The sequence below is a fragment of the Corythoichthys intestinalis genome, chromosome 1 (genome assembly GCF_030265065.1).
Source record: "Corythoichthys intestinalis isolate RoL2023-P3 chromosome 1, ASM3026506v1, whole genome shotgun sequence".
In the NCBI taxonomy this organism is placed as follows: domain Eukaryota; kingdom Metazoa; phylum Chordata; class Actinopteri; order Syngnathiformes; family Syngnathidae; genus Corythoichthys; species Corythoichthys intestinalis.
Window position 1 is genome coordinate 71469257 of NC_080395.1, and position 18755 is coordinate 71488011.

General features: G+C 43.0%; 1 protein-coding gene across 9 annotated transcripts in view; it reads left to right on the top strand.

Annotated features, from left to right (window-relative positions):
- The window catches only part of ppfia1 (PTPRF interacting protein alpha 1), a 129796-nt gene that overhangs the window by 29441 nt on the left and 81600 nt on the right, over positions 1 to 18755 (top strand). For all 9 annotated transcript variants that reach the window (XM_057838395.1, XM_057838406.1, XM_057838388.1 and 6 more), the window contains exons 3-8: positions 4748 to 4849; positions 5132 to 5296; positions 5422 to 5496; positions 9088 to 9189; positions 15400 to 15633; positions 16869 to 17015. In XM_057838395.1, coding sequence (XP_057694378.1) covers positions 4748 to 4849; positions 5132 to 5296; positions 5422 to 5496; positions 9088 to 9189; positions 15400 to 15633; positions 16869 to 17015 — 825 coding nt within the window. The remainder of the gene's footprint in view (positions 1 to 4747; positions 4850 to 5131; positions 5297 to 5421; positions 5497 to 9087; positions 9190 to 15399; positions 15634 to 16868; positions 17016 to 18755) is intronic.

Consider the following 18755-nt stretch of genomic DNA (forward strand, 5'->3'; position numbering starts at 1 on the left):
TAGCCTTTTGAGTTCCAACAGTTTTAAGATCTTTTGATATCTCCAGTAGAGCTGCAGCTATCGATTATTTTAGTAGTCGATTAATCGATTAACTATTTAGTTCAAATAATCAAGTAATAGGATGAGGACCATAAAAATTTAAAATACTTGAGCTGAGCCTCAAACGGTGTGTGTGTGTGTGTGTGTGTGTGTGTGTATATATATATATATATATATATATATATATACTGCCAATGGGAAAACCCATTGACAGTGTATCAAATACTTGTTCTCCCCACTGTATATATATTTATTTATAAATAAAAAGATCTATGTACAACAAAAGAACAGTTGACTAACTTACATAGCTAAAGTCCACTAGCTTTTTTACAATGCTTTTAATGAATGGTTCAGACACATATTCCCACAAAAAATGGCTAAATATACCAATAAACTAAATTACGAATGCATTCAAAAAAATTTAGCTCAAACAAAAACTCACCTTATGTTGTTCTTAACAGGGAGCAGATGGATTCTGCCATGTGAAATGAGGTAGACTAGAGGGCCGTGTATCCACCCAAATCAATAAAACTAAATGCAAAGACTTTCAAAACAAACCATTACACGCCACTTTAATTTTAAACGAGTACTCGAAGAAGCCAAATTTAATTCGAATCTTTTTTTCTAATCGAATAGTCGAGTTAATCGATTAATCGTTGCAGCACTAATCTCCAGCAACGTGTTTGTTTCAGCTACAGACCAGTTCAGTATTCCGCACTCCGCTCTTCGATCGCTCTGGTACTACTTGCGTCAGTGAATAACATACTAAAGTCATAGACATGCATAGTAACTGTTTATTATTGAAATTTTTGAGTAAGTGGTTTTACGTGCGCCAATCAATTATAAATCGACATATAGCACCCCTCTCTTTTGGATGAAGGCTTGATGAACTTATCATTATATGTTTTCGAAATGTGAGAGGGAACAAGTACCAGGAGAACACAGCCACGGAGTTTGAACATGGAAGAATTTATGCTTGTTAAACTAAATCAGTGGTGGCAAACGCATTTTGGTTCAATGAATTATAAATTCTATATATACTGTATTAACTAAAGCCTGCCTGTCCGGTAGAACATCATGCCAGCGGGAGCCATACAGTTGACACCCCTGAACAGTTAGCTGGATTACACAAACATTCAAAAGGAAGATCTTTTGAAGATCTCCGGAAATGAAAGAACATTATACAGTACTTGTTTGTGGGATGTTTAAAACTAGTAGAGGAATGCTCTCAACTAACATTTCATTTATATTATCGTAATGTCATGATAGCATTGCTAGAACAATGCAAGTGACAGTTGTCCAAAACCTTTGCACAGTTCCTGGTAGCTATTGATTATTTAGGTAATTGATTAAGCTATCGTTTAGTTTGTTCGGATAATCGAGTTATCGTATTATGAACATTTAATGTGTTGCAGAATAAATTTTAGCATATGTAAAACAAGTAAACAAGTGTTTATGCTTGCAATGATATTTATTTTGGCTTGCTAAGATTACTTTTAAAAGAGCATTTCATGCGAACAGTTTTGGGAATAACTCAGTTATAAATAAAGCCGTTACTTAACGGCGTTATTTTTAATCTAATTAATTTTTCCGCCGTTACAACGCTGTTACCGTTACTGACGGTCAAAAGCGGTGCGTTACTTACTTTGAATAAATTGAAGAAACTACCAGCCATAGCGAGTCTACTCTGCTCTGTTTATTTGTCATCCAAGACTTGGGGTGCGTTCAGGTTCATGGCGATGAAAAGTAAACACACATAGCCTACCTTTGCAAGAACAATGGAGTTGCCTTTTGATACGGTCATAATGTGCAGGTCCTGCACCCATCCACAGCAAAACTGTTCGTAGCTTTGTAGCGATTTGTAATTTCGGAATCGCTGATGAGTTTAGTAACATACACCAAAAAATGAATACAGCAGAATGTCAGTTTCGCGTAATTGTGGAAGCCCGTCGACATCTTTACTCCATTTGTCTTCGGCTTGCTCGTAAGGGTCAACATTGTTCACATCCTTAAGTTTGATCACATACAGTGGGGAGAACAAGTATTTGATACACTGCCGGTTTTGCTGGTTTTCCCACTTGCAAGCCATGTAGAGGTCTGTAATTTGTATCATAAATTCTCTTCAACTGTGAGGGACGGAATCTAATACAAAAATCCAGAAAATCACATTGTATAATTTTTAAATAATAAATTTGTATTTAACTGCATGAAATAAGTATTTGATACATTACAAACTAGTAAATATTTCGGCTCTTAGTTCTTTTTTAAGAGCCCCTCCTGTTCTCCACTCATTACCGGAAGTAACTGCACCTGTTTGAACTTGTTACCTGTATAAAAGACACCTGTTCACATGCTCAAACAAACAAACTCCAACCTCTCCACAATGGCCAAGACCAAAGAGCTGTGTAAGGACATCAGGGATAAAATAATAGACCTGCACAAGGCTGGGATGGGCTACAGGAAAATAAGCAAGCAGCTTGGTGAGAAGGTAACAACTGTTGGAGCGATTATTAGAAAATGGAAGAAGTTCAAGTTGATGGTCAATCTGCCTCGTTCTGGGGCTCCATGCAAGATCTCACCTCGTGGGGCATCACTGATCATGAGGAAGGTGAGGGATCAGCCCAGAACTACACGGCAGGACCTGGTCAATGACCTGAAGAGAGCTGGAACCACAGTCTCGAAAAAAACCATCGGAAACACATTACGCCGTCATGGATTAAAATCCTACAGCGCACGCAAGGTCCCGATGCTGAAGCCAGTGCATGTCCAGACATGTCTGAAGTTTGCCACTGACCATCTGGATGATCCAGAGGAGCAATGGGAGAAGGTCATGTCAGGAGGTCAGGATGAGACCAAAATTGAACTTTTTGGTCTAAACTCTGCTGGTCGTGTTTGGAGGAAAAAGAAGGATGAGTACAACCCCAAGAACACCATCCCAACCGTGAAACATGGAGGCGGAAACATTATTTTTTTGGGGCTGCTTCTCTGCCAAGGGTACAGGACGACTGCACCGTATTGAGGGGAGGATGGATGGGGCTATGTATCGCCAGATCTTGGCTGACAGCCTCCTTCCTTCAGTGAGAGCCCTGAAGATGGGTCGTAGCTGGGTCTTCCAGCATGACAACGACCCAAAGCACACAGCCAAGGCAACTAAAGAGTGGCTCCGTAAGAAGCATCTTAAGGTCCTGGAGTGGCCTAGCCAGTCACCAGATCTGAACCCGATAGAAAATCTATGGAGGGAGCTGAAAGTCCGTGTTGCCCGGCAGCAGCCCCGAAACCTGAAGGCTCTGGAGAAGATCTGCATGGAGGAGTGGGCCAAAATCCCTGCTGCAGTGTGTGCAAACCTTGTCAAGGACTACAGGAAACGTTTGGTATCTATAATAGCAAACAAAGGTTTCTGTACCAAATATTAAGTTCGATTTTTGTGATGTATCAAATACTTATTTCATGCAATTAAATACAAATTTATTATTTAAAAATCATACAACGTGATATTCTGTTTTTTTTGTATTAGATTCCGTCCCTCACAGTTGAAGAGAACTTATGATACAAATTACAGACCTCTACATGCTTTGCAAGTGGGAAAACCAGCAAAATCGGCGGTGTATCAAATACTTGTTCTCCCCACTGTATCTGTTCCTCCCCTTAGTAACAAGTTTGTCGCTTTATTGAACTGGCAAGTTAAAGTTTAATGTCACGCGAGCCAGACGTGCTTCCAATATGGCTGCGTTGTTGTCAAACTTTCCAGGGCGGAGCAAGCCACAGCAAACAGACAGCGGAGTGGACCAATCAGCAACGGGCGGATGTGACGTTAGAAATGCGACGAGGGACTTGCGCGCGGAAGTAAACATACGAGGAGAGCGGAGTTTATTCAACATGGCTAGCGCGAGACAGACTGTTGTCAATGACTTGTGTCGATGTGTTTTGGTAATTTAAAACTGATTTTACCGTGGATTGGAACATATTCTCGGCTCCCCTGTTCGCCATCTGTGTTGTTTTGGAGACTGCTTCCGACGCGGAAGAGTGGCGTTGCTCGTTAAGAACACGTCACGCAAATAAACGAATCTGATTTGACGATTGATTTTTTACTTGCTCGAGAGGCCGTTAATGGGCTGGGTCCCAGACTATTCTCTCAGTGTTTGAAAAATACAGGGAGAACAGTCTGGCCGTGCCAGGCAAATGAAATGCTAACATTTTTTTAATGCTCTTAACAAATCGTTCAAACACATTTTCCCACAAAAAACTGCTTAATAAATGACAAATGAATAAACCAAACATGAGCTCAAACAAAAACTTTGAACCTTATGTTAGTCTGAACAGGGAGCACCTGGAATAAGCCATGTTAGATGAGCTGTGTCATATTTCCTGTTGCCACTAAAGGACAGTTTGTCCATCTAAATCAATAAAACTAAATGCAAACGCTTTCAAAACAAACCATTACAACGCCACTCTAATTAAACGAATCCTCGAAGCAGCAAAATTTGATTCAAAGCTTTTTTCTTATCAAATTATTGGAGTTAACCGATTCATCGTTGCAGCACTATTTCCGAGTTATTATTGGAGTAGACTGTACAAGACAATTCATTTGACCTGTGCATGCACACTGAAGTTAATGAGAATGTCTTGGCTAACGAAATGTTAGTTTTTGACACCAACTTGAGGTTTGAGAGTTTGTTGCAAAGGCGTTATTGCATTTGTTTTGTTCTAGGAGTTTGCAGCACTAACAAAAGAGGTGAACATGTGCCGGGAACAGCTTCTAGAAAAGGAGGAGGAGATTGCAGAACTGAAAGCTGAAAGAAACAACACGCGGGTCAGTTGAAATGCTTTCGAATGTAAATTATATGAAACAAATGTTTTTTACGGCCTTTATTTAGGATTAAATTTACTTTTGTATTTCCTAAGTATGCCTGGCTGTCATTGAACTAACCCATGATACAGTTATAAGATCTAACATTGTTTATATACGCTATCAAAACAAAATGTTGTGCTGTCATTTATATTTGCTATAATCTAGGTGCAGTTCTAATTGTAATGTTGTCCTGTGTAATTCAATGTAATTATCATGTTCTCAAATTACTGGTGGTTTGGGCAGCTCCTCTTGGAGCACTTGGAGTGCCTGGTTTCTCGTCATGAACGTAGTCTGAGGATGACGGTGGTGAAACGACAAGCTCAATCTCCTGCAGGAGTCTCAAGTGAAGTCGAAGTCCTCAAAGCCCTTAAGTCACTTTTTGAACACCACAAAGCCCTTGATGAGAAGGTAGGAAATTTTGCAGAGCTTTACTATGAAGTTCCACTGTACGCCTGCATTGGGTGTGATGAAAAGACCTTCACAATATTTAAACGGTACATTATATTTTTATATATGCCTATCATTTTTTCTAGGTAAGGGAGAGACTACGAGTCGCCTTGGAAAGATGCAGTGCTTTGGAGGAACAGCTGACCTTGTCACACAAAGAAGTGAGATAATTTGTCAATACTTATTGTTAGATTACAGCACAATTGGTTTCACGCTATCAGTTCTTTCATATTTTTACCAAGAAACATTAGCATAGCAGTGACTAGGGACAAGTCGTTTAGCCCACTTTACGAGCAACACAGCCAAAAGCAACTGGACTGCACAATCACCAAAAGCACTTCAAGCAGTTGACCTCCACTCACATATTTGTCTCAAGGCGACGGGAAAACTGCATCCTTCTTTTTCCTACCGGAAGACGTTTTTATGAGCTTTATACTTGGAACTCTTCCTTTTTTTCACTGAATCCCAAACAACTAGGAAGAAATAGAGAACTAATTACAGTGGTACCTCTACTGACGAATGTCTCTACATACAGAATTTTCAGGTTACGACACACCTCAACGGGAAATTATTGCCTCTTGTTCCAAAAGAAATTTTAGGATACTAGATGCAAAAATATAGAATGGGCTGCTACTCACAGCTCCCAGAGTTTGCTGAATGTAACATACTTATAGCTGCTCTGCCATTGGCTATTGCCTAGCAACTTCATGGTATCCAATTGGCTAAGAGAGACTTGTACTGTACAGTGGGGAGAACAAGTATTTGATACAGTGCCAATGGGTTTTCCCATTGGCAGAGTATCAAATACTTGTTCTCCCCACTGTATGTGTACACTGCTGGCCAGAAGTATTGGCGTCCCTGCACTTCTGTCAGATAATGCTCAATTTTTCCCAGAAAATGATTGCAATTACAAATGCCTTGGTAGTAATATCTTTATTTATTTTGCTTGCAATGAAAAAACACAAAAGAGAAAGAAAAAAAAGATCATTATCATTTTACACAAAACTCCAAAAATGGGTCAGACAAAAGTATTGGCACCCTCAGCCCTATACTAACTGCGAACAACCGCTTCCAGTATCCATCAATGAGTTTCTTACAATGCTCTGCTGGAATTTTAGACCATTCGTCTTTGGCCAATTGCTCCAGGTCTCTGAGATTTGAATGGTGCCTTCTCCAAACTGCCATTTTCAGATCCCTCCACAGGTGTTCTATGGGATTCAGGTCTGGACTCATTGCTGGCCACTTTAGAAGTCTCCATTGCTTTCTCTCTAACCATTCTCTAGTGCTTTTTGAAGTGTGTTTTGGGTCGTTGTAATGCTGGAAGACCCACGACCTCTGAGGGAGACCCAGCTTTCTCACACTGAGCCCTACATTATGCTGCAAAATTTGTTGGTTGTCTTCAGACTTCATAATGCCATGCACGGTCAAGTAGTCCAGTGCCAGAGACAACAAAGAAATCCCAAAACATCAGGGAACCGCCGCTAGGTTTGACTGTGGGGACCGTGTTCTTTTCTTTGAAGGCCTCGTTGTTTTTCCTGTAAACTCTTATGTTGATGCCAGGGGTCGCGTTAACCGAATATTTTCCGTCGTTGACCGTTTTTTTAAAACGGTGATGGAAAAAACTGAAGTCCATCTGTCATTTTGACAGGTTGCAATTCACAACCCAGACCACAGGGGTGGCGAGTGAGCATATTAATTAGCTATTGTCTCTCTTAATGCATGACGTCGTTGGCCTTACTCGGAAAAATGTCAAGGCAACTGAGTGTCCGAACTAAGTCGTCTGTCCGAGGCAGAAGTCCAAAACCTCATGACAATAGCCTTTGAAGGAATCCCACTTGAGACATTTGATTATGCACAAGCGGGCACGCAATTCAAGTCCATGCGCACCAGGAGGAAGACTGCGTTCAGGCCACAGCAGGTGAACTGTTAATTTCATTGTTCCATATGTAGCCTACCTACTGGGGCCACAGTCAGCTGTTTTTGTCACTGCAGAGAAAAAGTTACATATTCATATGCTTGATGGCACGGTGTGGATTCTGTTAAGCTTGTTCGGACAGAATATTGTAGCGTCACCGGGGTCTGGCGGCGGCACCGTGATTGACACATCAACGCGAGGTTCTTATTGGTGCACCCGGTGTGCCAGCGCGTCATCCAATTGGTGGACTAGATTGCCGCCTGTGTATATATTTGTCTCTTTTTCTTTGGGGGCGGAGTTGTTGTTTTGTTGGTGTTGCTGGCGGTAAGCAGAGTAAAAAGAGGGAGAAAAATACCACGACTTCCGTGTCTAATTTTTCGCCGCCAAGCAAGCATTACAATATTAATTAAAAATGAATGAAAACTAAATACTATTGAATATGTCATTATTATCATTTTAAAAATTTAAGTGACGGGTAAAAATAGATTATGACCGGATTTTTATGACCCTGTCAGTCAAAATGACAGACAACGAAAAAGTCTAGCGCAACCTCTGGTTGATGCCTAATCCCAAAAAGCTGTACTTTTGTCTCATCTGACCAGAGAACATTCTTCCAAAACGTAAGTTTTGGCAAACTCCAACCTGGCTTTTTTATGTCTTTGGGTCAGAAGCGGGTTCTTCCTGGGTATCCTACCATAGAGTCCCTTTTCATTGAGACGCCGACCGATAGTACGGGTTGAGAATCTTGTACCCTTGGACTGCGGGACAGCCTGAACTTGTTTGGATGTAGGGTAGTCGAGGTTCTTTATCCACCATCCGCACAATCTTTCGTTGAAATTTCTCGTCAATTTTTCTTTTCCGTCCACATCTTGGGAGGTTAGCCACAGTGCCATGGGCTTTACACTTATTGATGACACTGCGCACGGTAGACACAGGAGCATTCAGGTCTTTGGAGATGGACTTGTAGCCTTGATATTGTCCATGCTTCCTCTCAATGTTGCTTCTCAAGTCCTCAGACAGTTCTTTGGTCGTCTTTCTTTTCTCCATACTCAATGTGGTATACACAAGGACGGAGGAAATAGGTTGAGTCAACTTTAATCCATTTTAACTGGCTGCAAGTGTGATTTGGTTATTGCCACCACCTCTTATTTGCCACAGGTAAGTAACAGGTGCTGTTAATTACACGAATTAGAGAAACATCACACGATTTTTCAAAGGGTGCCAATACATTTTTTGAGTTTTGTGTAAAATGATAATGAATATTTTTTTCCCCATTCTCTTGTTTGTTTTTTCATTGCAAACACAATATATGAAGACATTACTACCAAAGCATTTATAATTGCAATCTAGGAGAAATTGAGCATTATCTGACAGATTTGCAGGGGTGCCAATACTTTTGGCAAGCACTGTATGTGTGGGCTTTATGTTAACTGCTTTGAGTTTTGGTTTAAAATGTATTAATTGTAATTGTTTATTCATGTAACATTTTAGAAATGTGGCCCGCTACCACTCTTCTAGATATGTGCACATCCATTTCAAGGATAGACATGTCTTGAATTCTTCCTGTTGAATGGGATTAAGATTGACAAAAGCCCTTGAGGATGTCGAACTGCCCTAGATTTTATCTCTGTTCCATGATGAAGCACTTAATGCTACAGTCATCTTTTGTTCCTGAGACATGCCCCCCCCCCCCCCCCCCGCATGCCCTAGAAGCCTAGGGCATATATATATATATATATATATATATATATTTTTTTTTTTTGCGCCTGTCACTGGAAAAAAATACAACTGACAAATGAATTACTTACCTTGGTGTTAATGAACTCTATCTCTATAGTTGGCTTACTTCAGGGAGCAGAGCTGCCAGAAGAGGGGATTGGCAGATGGAACTAGTGAAGTCAACCACAACTCAGAAAATACACCGAGCACTAATGGGAAGGTGAGTTTATTCAGCAGCACATTTTAAGAAAAGAAGCATATAAGAAAGTCATTGTGTGACAAGCGTCAGCCATATGTTGGGTTAATTTAAAGGCACTGTCCGGTTATTTGGATGATTTGTTTCTCAATACATGAAATATGTTTGAAGCAAGGGCATATGTTTGGTCTCAACATTAGTAGGGACGATATAATAGCATAACCCGCATGTAAACTTTTTGCTGGGGACGGGACATTAATAAGACCAAACAGATTGGGTGGTGGGGGTTCAGGGCTACATTTCTCACGAATATGAACCTAATTAATTGATAGGCTAAATGCAAAACCTGTATTGACTTATACTAACTTTCATTTGTATTGGATCAGGTTACACACTGTTCGATTAAACCTTTGTTTTCAAAAACTATTAAAGAAACATTTTGAAAACTTCCAGAATGAATGTCTGGATTTTATTAGTAAATTTAAATTGCAATCGTTGAACATAAATTATATTACCTTTTCAATAATCTCTAAACCATGCAGAAATGCAAAAAAACCCCAAAAAACATTTGTCTTAAGACCACTCAGCATTATCTGTCTAAATAAAGAAATTAAATATAACTGAAAAAACGTCTTAGTCAAGGAATAACAAAAATAAAAAATGGAGCACTCCTTCAGGTAAAACACTGCTTTTGTCCACAAGCACAGTCAAACCCCCAAAAAATGAAAGCTCCTTTGAGCTGCTTTAGGACCACAGAAATAAAATGAAAGTGAAATTTGGGGAGAAGGGGGTATACCTCAGTTCACTACATTTCTCAGTTTTGTTAACGTTAATAGTAGAAAACACATACAGTAGGACACTTCTCTCTAAGCAGTTTCCTACTCGGGTTTTCATGTTACCAAATTCACACAGTTTAATGTTATGCTAACTCTGATAAAGATCGGTCTTTCAAAATTAGTGGCTTGTTCACCACCTCCACAACATTGAGGTCTTTTTACATTACTTACAGTGGTTGCTGCTGCTAGCCCCCCCCCCCCCAAAAAAAAAAAACAATTCAACAAAAGTCAATTCTATCCTTATAACATATGGTAAGACAATCTAAATCATCCATATAACTAAACTCATTGTATAATGCAAATAATATAAGTCATCACCTTATCGTGGTGGAGGGGTTTGCGTGTCCCAATGATCCTAGGAGCTATGTTGTCTGGGGGCTTTAAGCCCCTGGCAGGGTCACCCATGGCAAACAGGTCCTGGGTGAGGGGCCAGACAAAGAATGGCTCACAAGACCCCTTATGATGGAGAAAATTACAGGATCCAAGTTTCCCTTGCCCGGACGCGGGTTACCGGGGCCCTCCTCTGGAGCCAGGCCTGGGGGTGGGGCTCGAAGGCGAGCGTCTGGTGGCCGGGCCTTTTCCCATGGGGTCCGGCCGGGCACAGCCCTAAAAGGCAACGTGGGTCCGCCTTCCCATGGGCTCACCACCTGTGGGAAGGGCCAAAGGGGTCGGGTGCGTAGCAATTTGGGCGGCAGCCAAAGGCGGGGGCCTTGGCGGTCCGACCCCCGGCTACAGAAGCTAACTCTTGGGACATGGAATGTCACCTCTCTGGCGGGGAAGGAGCCCGAGCTGGTGTGTGAGGCAGAGAAGTTCCAACTAGATATAGTTGGACTCTCCTCCACACACAGTTTGGGTTCCGATACCAGTCCTCTCGAGAGGGGTTGGACCCTCTTCCACTCTGGAGTTGCCCACGGTGAGAGGCGCCGAGCAGGTGTGGGCATACTTATTGCCCCCCGGCTTGGTGCCTGTACGCTGAGGTTTACCCCAGTAGACGAGAGGGTAGCCTCCCTCTGCCTTCGGGTGGGGGGACGGGTCCTGACTGTTGTTTGTGCTTATGCACCAAACAGCAGTTCAGAGTACCCACCCTTTTTGGAGTCCTTGGAGGGTGTGCTGGAGAGTGCCCCCTCTGGGGACTCCCTCGTTCTGCTGGGGGACTTCAACGCTCACGTGGGCAATGACAGTGAGACCTGGAGGGGCGTGATTGGGAGGAACGGCCCCCCCGATCAGAACCCGAGCGGTGTTCTGTTATTGGACTTCTGTGCTCGTCACGGATTGTCCATAACGAACACCATGTTCAAACATAAGGGTGTCCATATGTGCACTTGGCACCAGGACACCCTAGGCCGCAGTTCGATGATCGACTTTGTGATCGTGTCATCGGACTTGCGACCGCATGTTTTGGACACTCGGGTGAAGAGAGGGGCGGAGCTGTCAACTGATCACCACCTGGTGGTGTGTTGGCTCCGATGGTGGGGGAAGATGCTGGTCAGACCTGGCAGGCCCAAACGTATTGTGAGGGTCTGCTGGGAACGTCTGGCAGAATCCCCTGTCAGAAAGGGCTTCAACACCCACCTCCGGCAGAACTTCTCCCTTGTCCCGGGGGAGGTGGGGGACATTGAGTCCGAGTGGACCATGTTCCGCACCTCCATTGTTGAGGCAGCCGATCGGAGCTGTGGCCGTAAGGTGGTTGGTGCCTGTCGTGGCGGCAATCCCCGAACCCGCTGGTGGACACCTGGGGTAAGGGATGCCGTCAAGCTGAAGAAGGAGGCCTATCGGGCCTTTTTGGCCTGTGGGACTCCGGAGGCAGCTGACAGGTACCGGCTGACCAAGCGGACTGCGGCTTCGGCGGTCGCCGAGGCAAAAACTCGGACATGGGAGGAGTTCGGTGAGGCCATGGAAAACGACTTCCGGACGGCTTCGAGGAAATTCTGGTCCACCATCCGGCGTCTGAGGAGAGGAAAGCAGTGCACCATTAACACTGTGTATAGTGAAGATGGTGTACTGCTGACCTCGACTCGGGACGTCGTGAGTCGGTGGGGAGAATACTTCGAGGCCCTCCTCAATTCCACCGACACGCCTTCCTTTGAGGAAGCAGAGTCTGGGGACTCTGAGGTGGGCTCTTCAATCTCTGGGGTTGAAGTCACTGAGGTGGTTGGTAAGCTCCTCGGTGGCAAGGCCCCGGGGGTAGATGAGATCCGCCCAGAGTTCCTAAAGGCTCTGGATGTTGTAGGGCTGTCATGGCTGACACGCCTCTACAACATCGCGTGGACATCGGGGACAGTGCCTCTGGATTGGCAGACCGGGGTGGTGGTCCCCCTTTTTAAAAAGGGGGACCGGAGGGTGTGTTCCAATTATAGAGGGATCACACTCCTCAGCCTCCCCGGTAAAGTCTATTCAGGGGTGCTGGAGAGGAGGGTCCGTCGGGAAGTCGAATCTCGGATTCAGGAGGAGCAGTGTGGTTTTCGTCCCGGCCGTGGAACAGTGGACCAGCTCTACACCCTCGGCAGGGTCCTCGAGGGTGCTTGGGAGTTCGCTCAACCAGTCTACATGTGTTTTGTGGATTTGGAGAAGGCGTTCGACCGTGTGCCTAGGGGAGTCCTGTGGAGGGTGCTCCGGGAGTACGGGGTACCGAGCCCCTTGGTAAGGGCTGTTCGGTCCCTGTACGACCGGTGTCAGAGTCTGGTCCGCATTGCCGGCAGTAAGTCGAATTCGTTCCCAGTGAGGATTGGACTCCGCCAAGGCTGCCCTTTGTCACCGATTCTGTTCATAATTTTTATGGACAGAATTTCTAGGCGCAGCCGAAGCGTTGAGGGGGTCCGGTTTGGTGGCCTCAGCATCTCATCTCTGCTTTTTGCAGATGATGTGGTGCTGTTGGCTTCATCAAGCCGTGACCTCCAACACTCACTGGGGCGGTTTGCAGCCGAGTGTGAAGCGGTTGGGATGAAGATCAGCACCTCCAAATCCGAGACCATGGTCCTCAGCCGGAAAAGGGTGGCATGCCCTCTCCGGGTCGGGGATGAGATCCTGCCCCAAGTGGAGGAGTTTAAGTATCTTGGGGTCTTGTTCACGAGTGAGGGTAGGAGGGAGCGGGAGATTGACAGGCGGATCGGTGCAGCGTCTGCAGTGATGCGGACTCTGCACCGGTCCGTTGTGGTGAAGAAGGAGCTGAGCCAAAAGGCGAAGCTCTCGATTTACCGGTCGATCTACGTTCCTACCCTCACCTATGGTCACGAGCTGTGGGTCGTGACCGAAAGAACAAGATCCCGGATACAAGCGGCCGAAATGAGTTTCCTCCGCAGGGTGTCCGGGCTCTCCCTTAGAGATCGGGTGAGAAGCTCGGTCATCCGGGAGGGGCTTGGTGTCGAGCCGCTACTCCTCCGCGTTGAGAGGAGCCAGTTGAGGTGGCTCGGGCATCTGGTTCGGATGCCTCCTGGACGCCTCCCTGGAGAGGTGTTCCGGGCATGTCCCACCGGCGGGAGGCCCCGGGGTCGACCCAGGACACGCTGGAGAGACTATGTCGCTCGGCTGGCCTGGGAACGTCTTGGAATCCCGCCGGAGGAGCTGGCTGAAGTGGCTGGGGAGAGGGAAGTTTGGGCTTCCCTGCTGAAGCTGCTGCCCCCGCGACCCGACCCCGGAATAAGCGGAAGATAATGGATGGATGGATGGATGGAAGTTTGCTTAAAATTTGGTGGGGACAATTTGAGCATCTTGAAAAGTTGGAAGAATGATGTCCTGACCGTCCCTATGGATACCTACGCGCCTGGTTTGAAGATAAGTGCTGAAAACATGGGCACAAGCTGAGAACAATTGAGCGCTGAATCTCTGAGTTATCGACAGAAATGTCTTTTGCCAGGACTTTTTTGGGAGGTCTAAAATTTAATTCGGTCACAAATTTTTCATGTTTTCTGGTCCACCCCTACCACTATATGAGGCCAAGAGCGCCATCAGTGACTGTTCCTGGTTAGTTGGTTTTCCATTTTATCAAGGACTAATTCCACAATGCCTTTAATATACTGTATATGCAAATTCTCTGGATTCCACAATGCCCTGAACAACATGGTGACGTTATTTAAACTACCATATTTTCCGCACTATAAGGCGCACCTTCAATGAATGGTCTATTTTAAAACTGTTTTCATATATAGGGCACACCACATTCAAAGGTGCAGTAGTAGTTGTTGCTGATCTATATTTAAGGCACATCGGATTATAAGGCGCACTATCGGCTTTTGAGAAAATTAAAGGCTTTTAGATGCGCCTTTATAGTGCAGAAAATAGGGTACATAAGATTAGGAGATAAAAAAGAGGTGGGTTAATTCCTCACCCATTCCTCACCCCCACACAGTCTGTCCGAAGCATACGACAACACAACGGGAGAGGTGGGATCAAGGCACATGTTTGCGACTGCAAAAGGACGAAAACGAAAAGGTTCTCAAGCTTCAGTGACATTGGCATCGGCTAACAGAGATTAGTGATTCTTCCAACAACTGAGGGGCACTGCACAAGAATCTACGAATTGTATTATAAACAAATGTGACTGAGTCATTCACCCATCACCCTCCAACCAACACACATAAGTTAGCCCTACCTCAAATTCCTGAAGTTATAATCAATATTAAGGCAGTCGCAATATGCAATAAGTCAATTAATCGCACAGTAAATAAAAATTGGGTCAGTCATTTTCCCGGCTGTGATTTATCACCGTGTGTCCATACATTTGTGCGTTCAAGTGCAAGTGCACTCGGCAAACGTGCGTATTGATTGCATATTAGGCTCCAGTTCCTTTTAACAGATGATTATTGATCATCAACACACCATAGAACTAAAGTTCAGAAATATAAAATAAGAAAACACATCTTTATTAAACATAGTTAAACGTTAGCATTGCTACTTTGAGGCTGATGGAAAAAGACAATGTACGAACCACTTTAGCCTGCTATATAGCATTGGCAGTCATCTTCAAAACGCAAACTTGAGGCTAAAGATGACAAAATCGGTGGTTTATAGCATTTGCAAACGATGCCAAAAATAGAAAAAAAATCTACAACTGACACCTCATGCATGCTGAAAACAGAAGACAAATGCACATGTAATGGTTACGGTTAGCGACTTAGCGAACGTAATTTCGGTGAACATTTCAATAATATGAGCCAGCTCTCTGGTTTTGTTAGAGTTTGACAATTCGGATTGGATGATATGCTTTCAGAATTGTAACCCCTTCGTTGCTGATGTGAACTGGACAATAGATATGACTAGATCACAAATAAAAGGAAATGTGTTGATGCACTTATTTAATGAAATTGTTATTGTCCCAGAATATGTTTAGTCCTTCTTTGAAGATGTATAAGGCCCTGAGGATTTAACACTGCAGTACATATAAGTTATTCTTTATCTACAGCGGTCATCAGACGGCTCACTGAGTCAAGAGGATGAGACGGGTCATAGTTTCGGCAAGGTTGGGGAACTCCAGGAGGTGGTGGACCGTCAGACTGCTGATCTAGGCCAAATGAAAGAGCGCATGGCTGCAATGGCATCCAGAATCAGTGAGCTCGAGGAAGATCTGGACACGGCCAGAAAAGACCTCATTAAGTCTGAAGACATGAATACAAGATTACAGAGAGACCTCAGAGAAGTAAGGGCAATGTCTCCTTAAGGTTTTGTAGAGTATCCTTAGTACATTTGCATTCTATACCCCCAGCCATGTATTTATTTTTTCATTCAATTTTTAAAAAACATTGTCCGCTCTCGAATCCAATACACACACAGTTTTAGAATTCTGCAGTTATGCTTTCAAGAGAAATTGACAATAATGGTGTGCTCTTGAGAATCAAAGGGAAGCTTTACTTCCTCCTCTCTCCCATGTTTTCCATTTGTTTTGTCTCGAGGAAAATTATGCGGCAGCGGTGAAACTTTTCCGAATTGAATATCCAGGAAAAAAATATTTACAGATAATTCTGCCTGTGTTAGTAGTGCAATCTTATTTTGTCATTTCAAATCAACAGAAATCACAATTAAGGTAGTTTTTAGGGATGTCCCGATCGCATGTTTTTCACCAGAGGCACCTGATTTTGAGAATCTGCTAATACCAAGTACTGAGTTACTGAGTTTGTAGTGGCTGTCGGCCGCATTCAGGTATGATTGTTTTCTTATCTAGCGGCATGAGTTGAACATGATATTTACTCTCGGTCCGTTCCTCATTGCGTCCCAAAGACCGCGCCTACTGTGTTTTACTTCCGCTTTACCTGGTATAATTCAATAAACGGAATTTGGATGTTTGTGAATCGTTCTCGAATCTTCCACGGCCGAATCGCGAATAATCTAAGATTCGGAAATTTTGCACGCCTCTACTAACCACTATCCTACACAGTCATCCTTCATCCAGCCTTCATAACGTGGAATTGTTGAACAAGAATAACGTAGAAAAATTATTGTCTTTATTCAATGATTCATTCAGTGAGTCCAATCAAATTCCCTCAAGCCCTTGCGCTGAGAACAGCCTCTTGGCAACGAAAATTGACTAAATGATGTTTAATACATTTGTGCCTTTGATTGTAGCGCTACCAAGCCCTCCCTCGCCAGATCAAAGCTACAAACCTGTCAATCATTGTTAATTTTAAGTACCAAACAGTCACCAGCTGCATTGGTGGCCAAGAAAAGCAACAGGAGGAAGGGTTAGATGCTGTACGGGCATGAAGCAGAAAAACATAAATGTATTTTTTAAAATTCAAAATCTGATCCTTTTCACCAAATTCCGGTCCTCTGAAAAATGGCGCGATCGGATTGGAACATCCCTAGTAATTTATTTTACTTTATTCTTTTTTTAAAAAAAATTTTTTGGCAACCAGGCTTGGATTTGTGCTTTTATAGTCTATGGCTCAGAAGGAGGATATGGAGGAGAGGATCACCACTCTGGAGAAGCGGTACCTAGCGGCTCAGCGGGAAGCGACCTCCGTCCACGACCTGAATGACAAGCTGGAGAATGAAGTGGCTAACAAGGAATCCCTTTTTAGACAAGTAAGTTAGCCAATTACAAGTATGTAAGTATGTGCATAAGGTTTACATAACTTGGCAGGAATAGTGAAACCTGGGCTAATTTTTAAAAACGTGACAAGTCATGGGGAAAGCCTGTCTATTACTTAGGTATAGTGTACAACTGTTCAGGTGAAGCCATTTGGTATTAGGCGCGTTTTTGTATATGGATACACCGGCATGTAAGTACGGAGTGATAAATGTACAGCCCAAATTGAAATGAATGGGACAGGTGGCAAAAAATACTGAAAACATTTTAGGAATGCCATAGGTGAACTGGCTGATTGGGAACTGGTGGATGTCCAAGATCTTCCTTAAACTGCTAGGTCATTCACAAGCAAAGATAGGGGCAGGTTCACGTCTTTGTGAACAAGTGTGTGAGCAAATAGTCGAAAAGTTGAAAACAATTTCAAGGAATTCAGGGATTTAATCATCTACGGTCCTTTATATAATAAAAACTTACCGAGAATCTGTAGAAATCATCGCATGTAAGGCCAAAAAGTTTAAAGGAAATTTATGCTGAATGAAAGGTGATTTATTGTGAAACTAAATAAAATTTTTCATTTTTATCCTTCTATTGTCCTGTCTAAATGTGCTCGGGGAAAGATAATCCTTACTACTTGCTAATTGGTAGTTAGGAGTAGGGCTGCAGCTATCGATTATTTTAGTATTCGATTAATCCATCAACTTGTTAGTTCGAATAATCGGATTAGAAACATTTAATGCGTTGCAGAATACATTTAAGGATATATAAAACAAAGGTTTGCTAAGATTGCACTTTCAAAAGACCATTAAATGCATACAAAATAAAATTACTGAGTGTTTCTTCAAATTCTGCAGAATTGCTCTTTCATTTAAAAATAAAACACTTGAGTTAAGCCTCAAACGGTTTTAAAAAATAAATGAGGATCAAAGTACAACAAGAGAACATTTGGTTAACTTGCATAGCAAAAGTCCATGAGCTAAAATGCTATAAAAATGCTCAATTTTTTTCAACGCTCTTAACAAATCGTTCAATCACATATTCCCTCAAAAACTGCTAAAATAAACTAAATTACGAATGCATAAAGAACATATTAGCTCAAACAAAAACTTACCTCATGTTAATCTTAAAAGGGAGCAACAACATTCAAGCATGTTAAATGAGTTATATTCACGGTTGCCACTAGAGGGCAGTGTCTCCACCCAAATTAATAAAACTAAATACAAACACTTTAAAAACAAACCATTACAACACTAAGCAAACGAATCTTCAAAACAGCAAAATTTGAGTCAAAGCTTATTTCCATTTGAATTACTCGAGTTAATTGATTAATCGTTGCAGCAATAGTTAGGAGTGTGCCCTGTTCATGTGCTTTTGTTGTTGCAAAAAAAAAAACTTAGCTGACAGACTTCATTTTGGTTTTTGCGTCGGCACTGTTTTCAATTTTAACCTAGCCTTCACCCATTATTATAGTTGCTATGGGTCGCAGTTGAGGGCATTGCGGAGTGTTCATATGCGGGGGGGAAACCTGCCTGCTGCGATGCATTCGCTATCTTCTTGCAAGCTTGTAGCATATGCTTTGCTCTTGCCTTCATCCATTTGAACTAGCCGCCTTGGTGTCATAGGTTAATAAAGCAAGGGTTTCAGAATCATCAACTTTCAAACAATATCTTGAGCCTCCTGGGATTGTAGATTGTTGGAAGACATTTGCATACACAAGTCAAATAAATAAAATGTGTAGA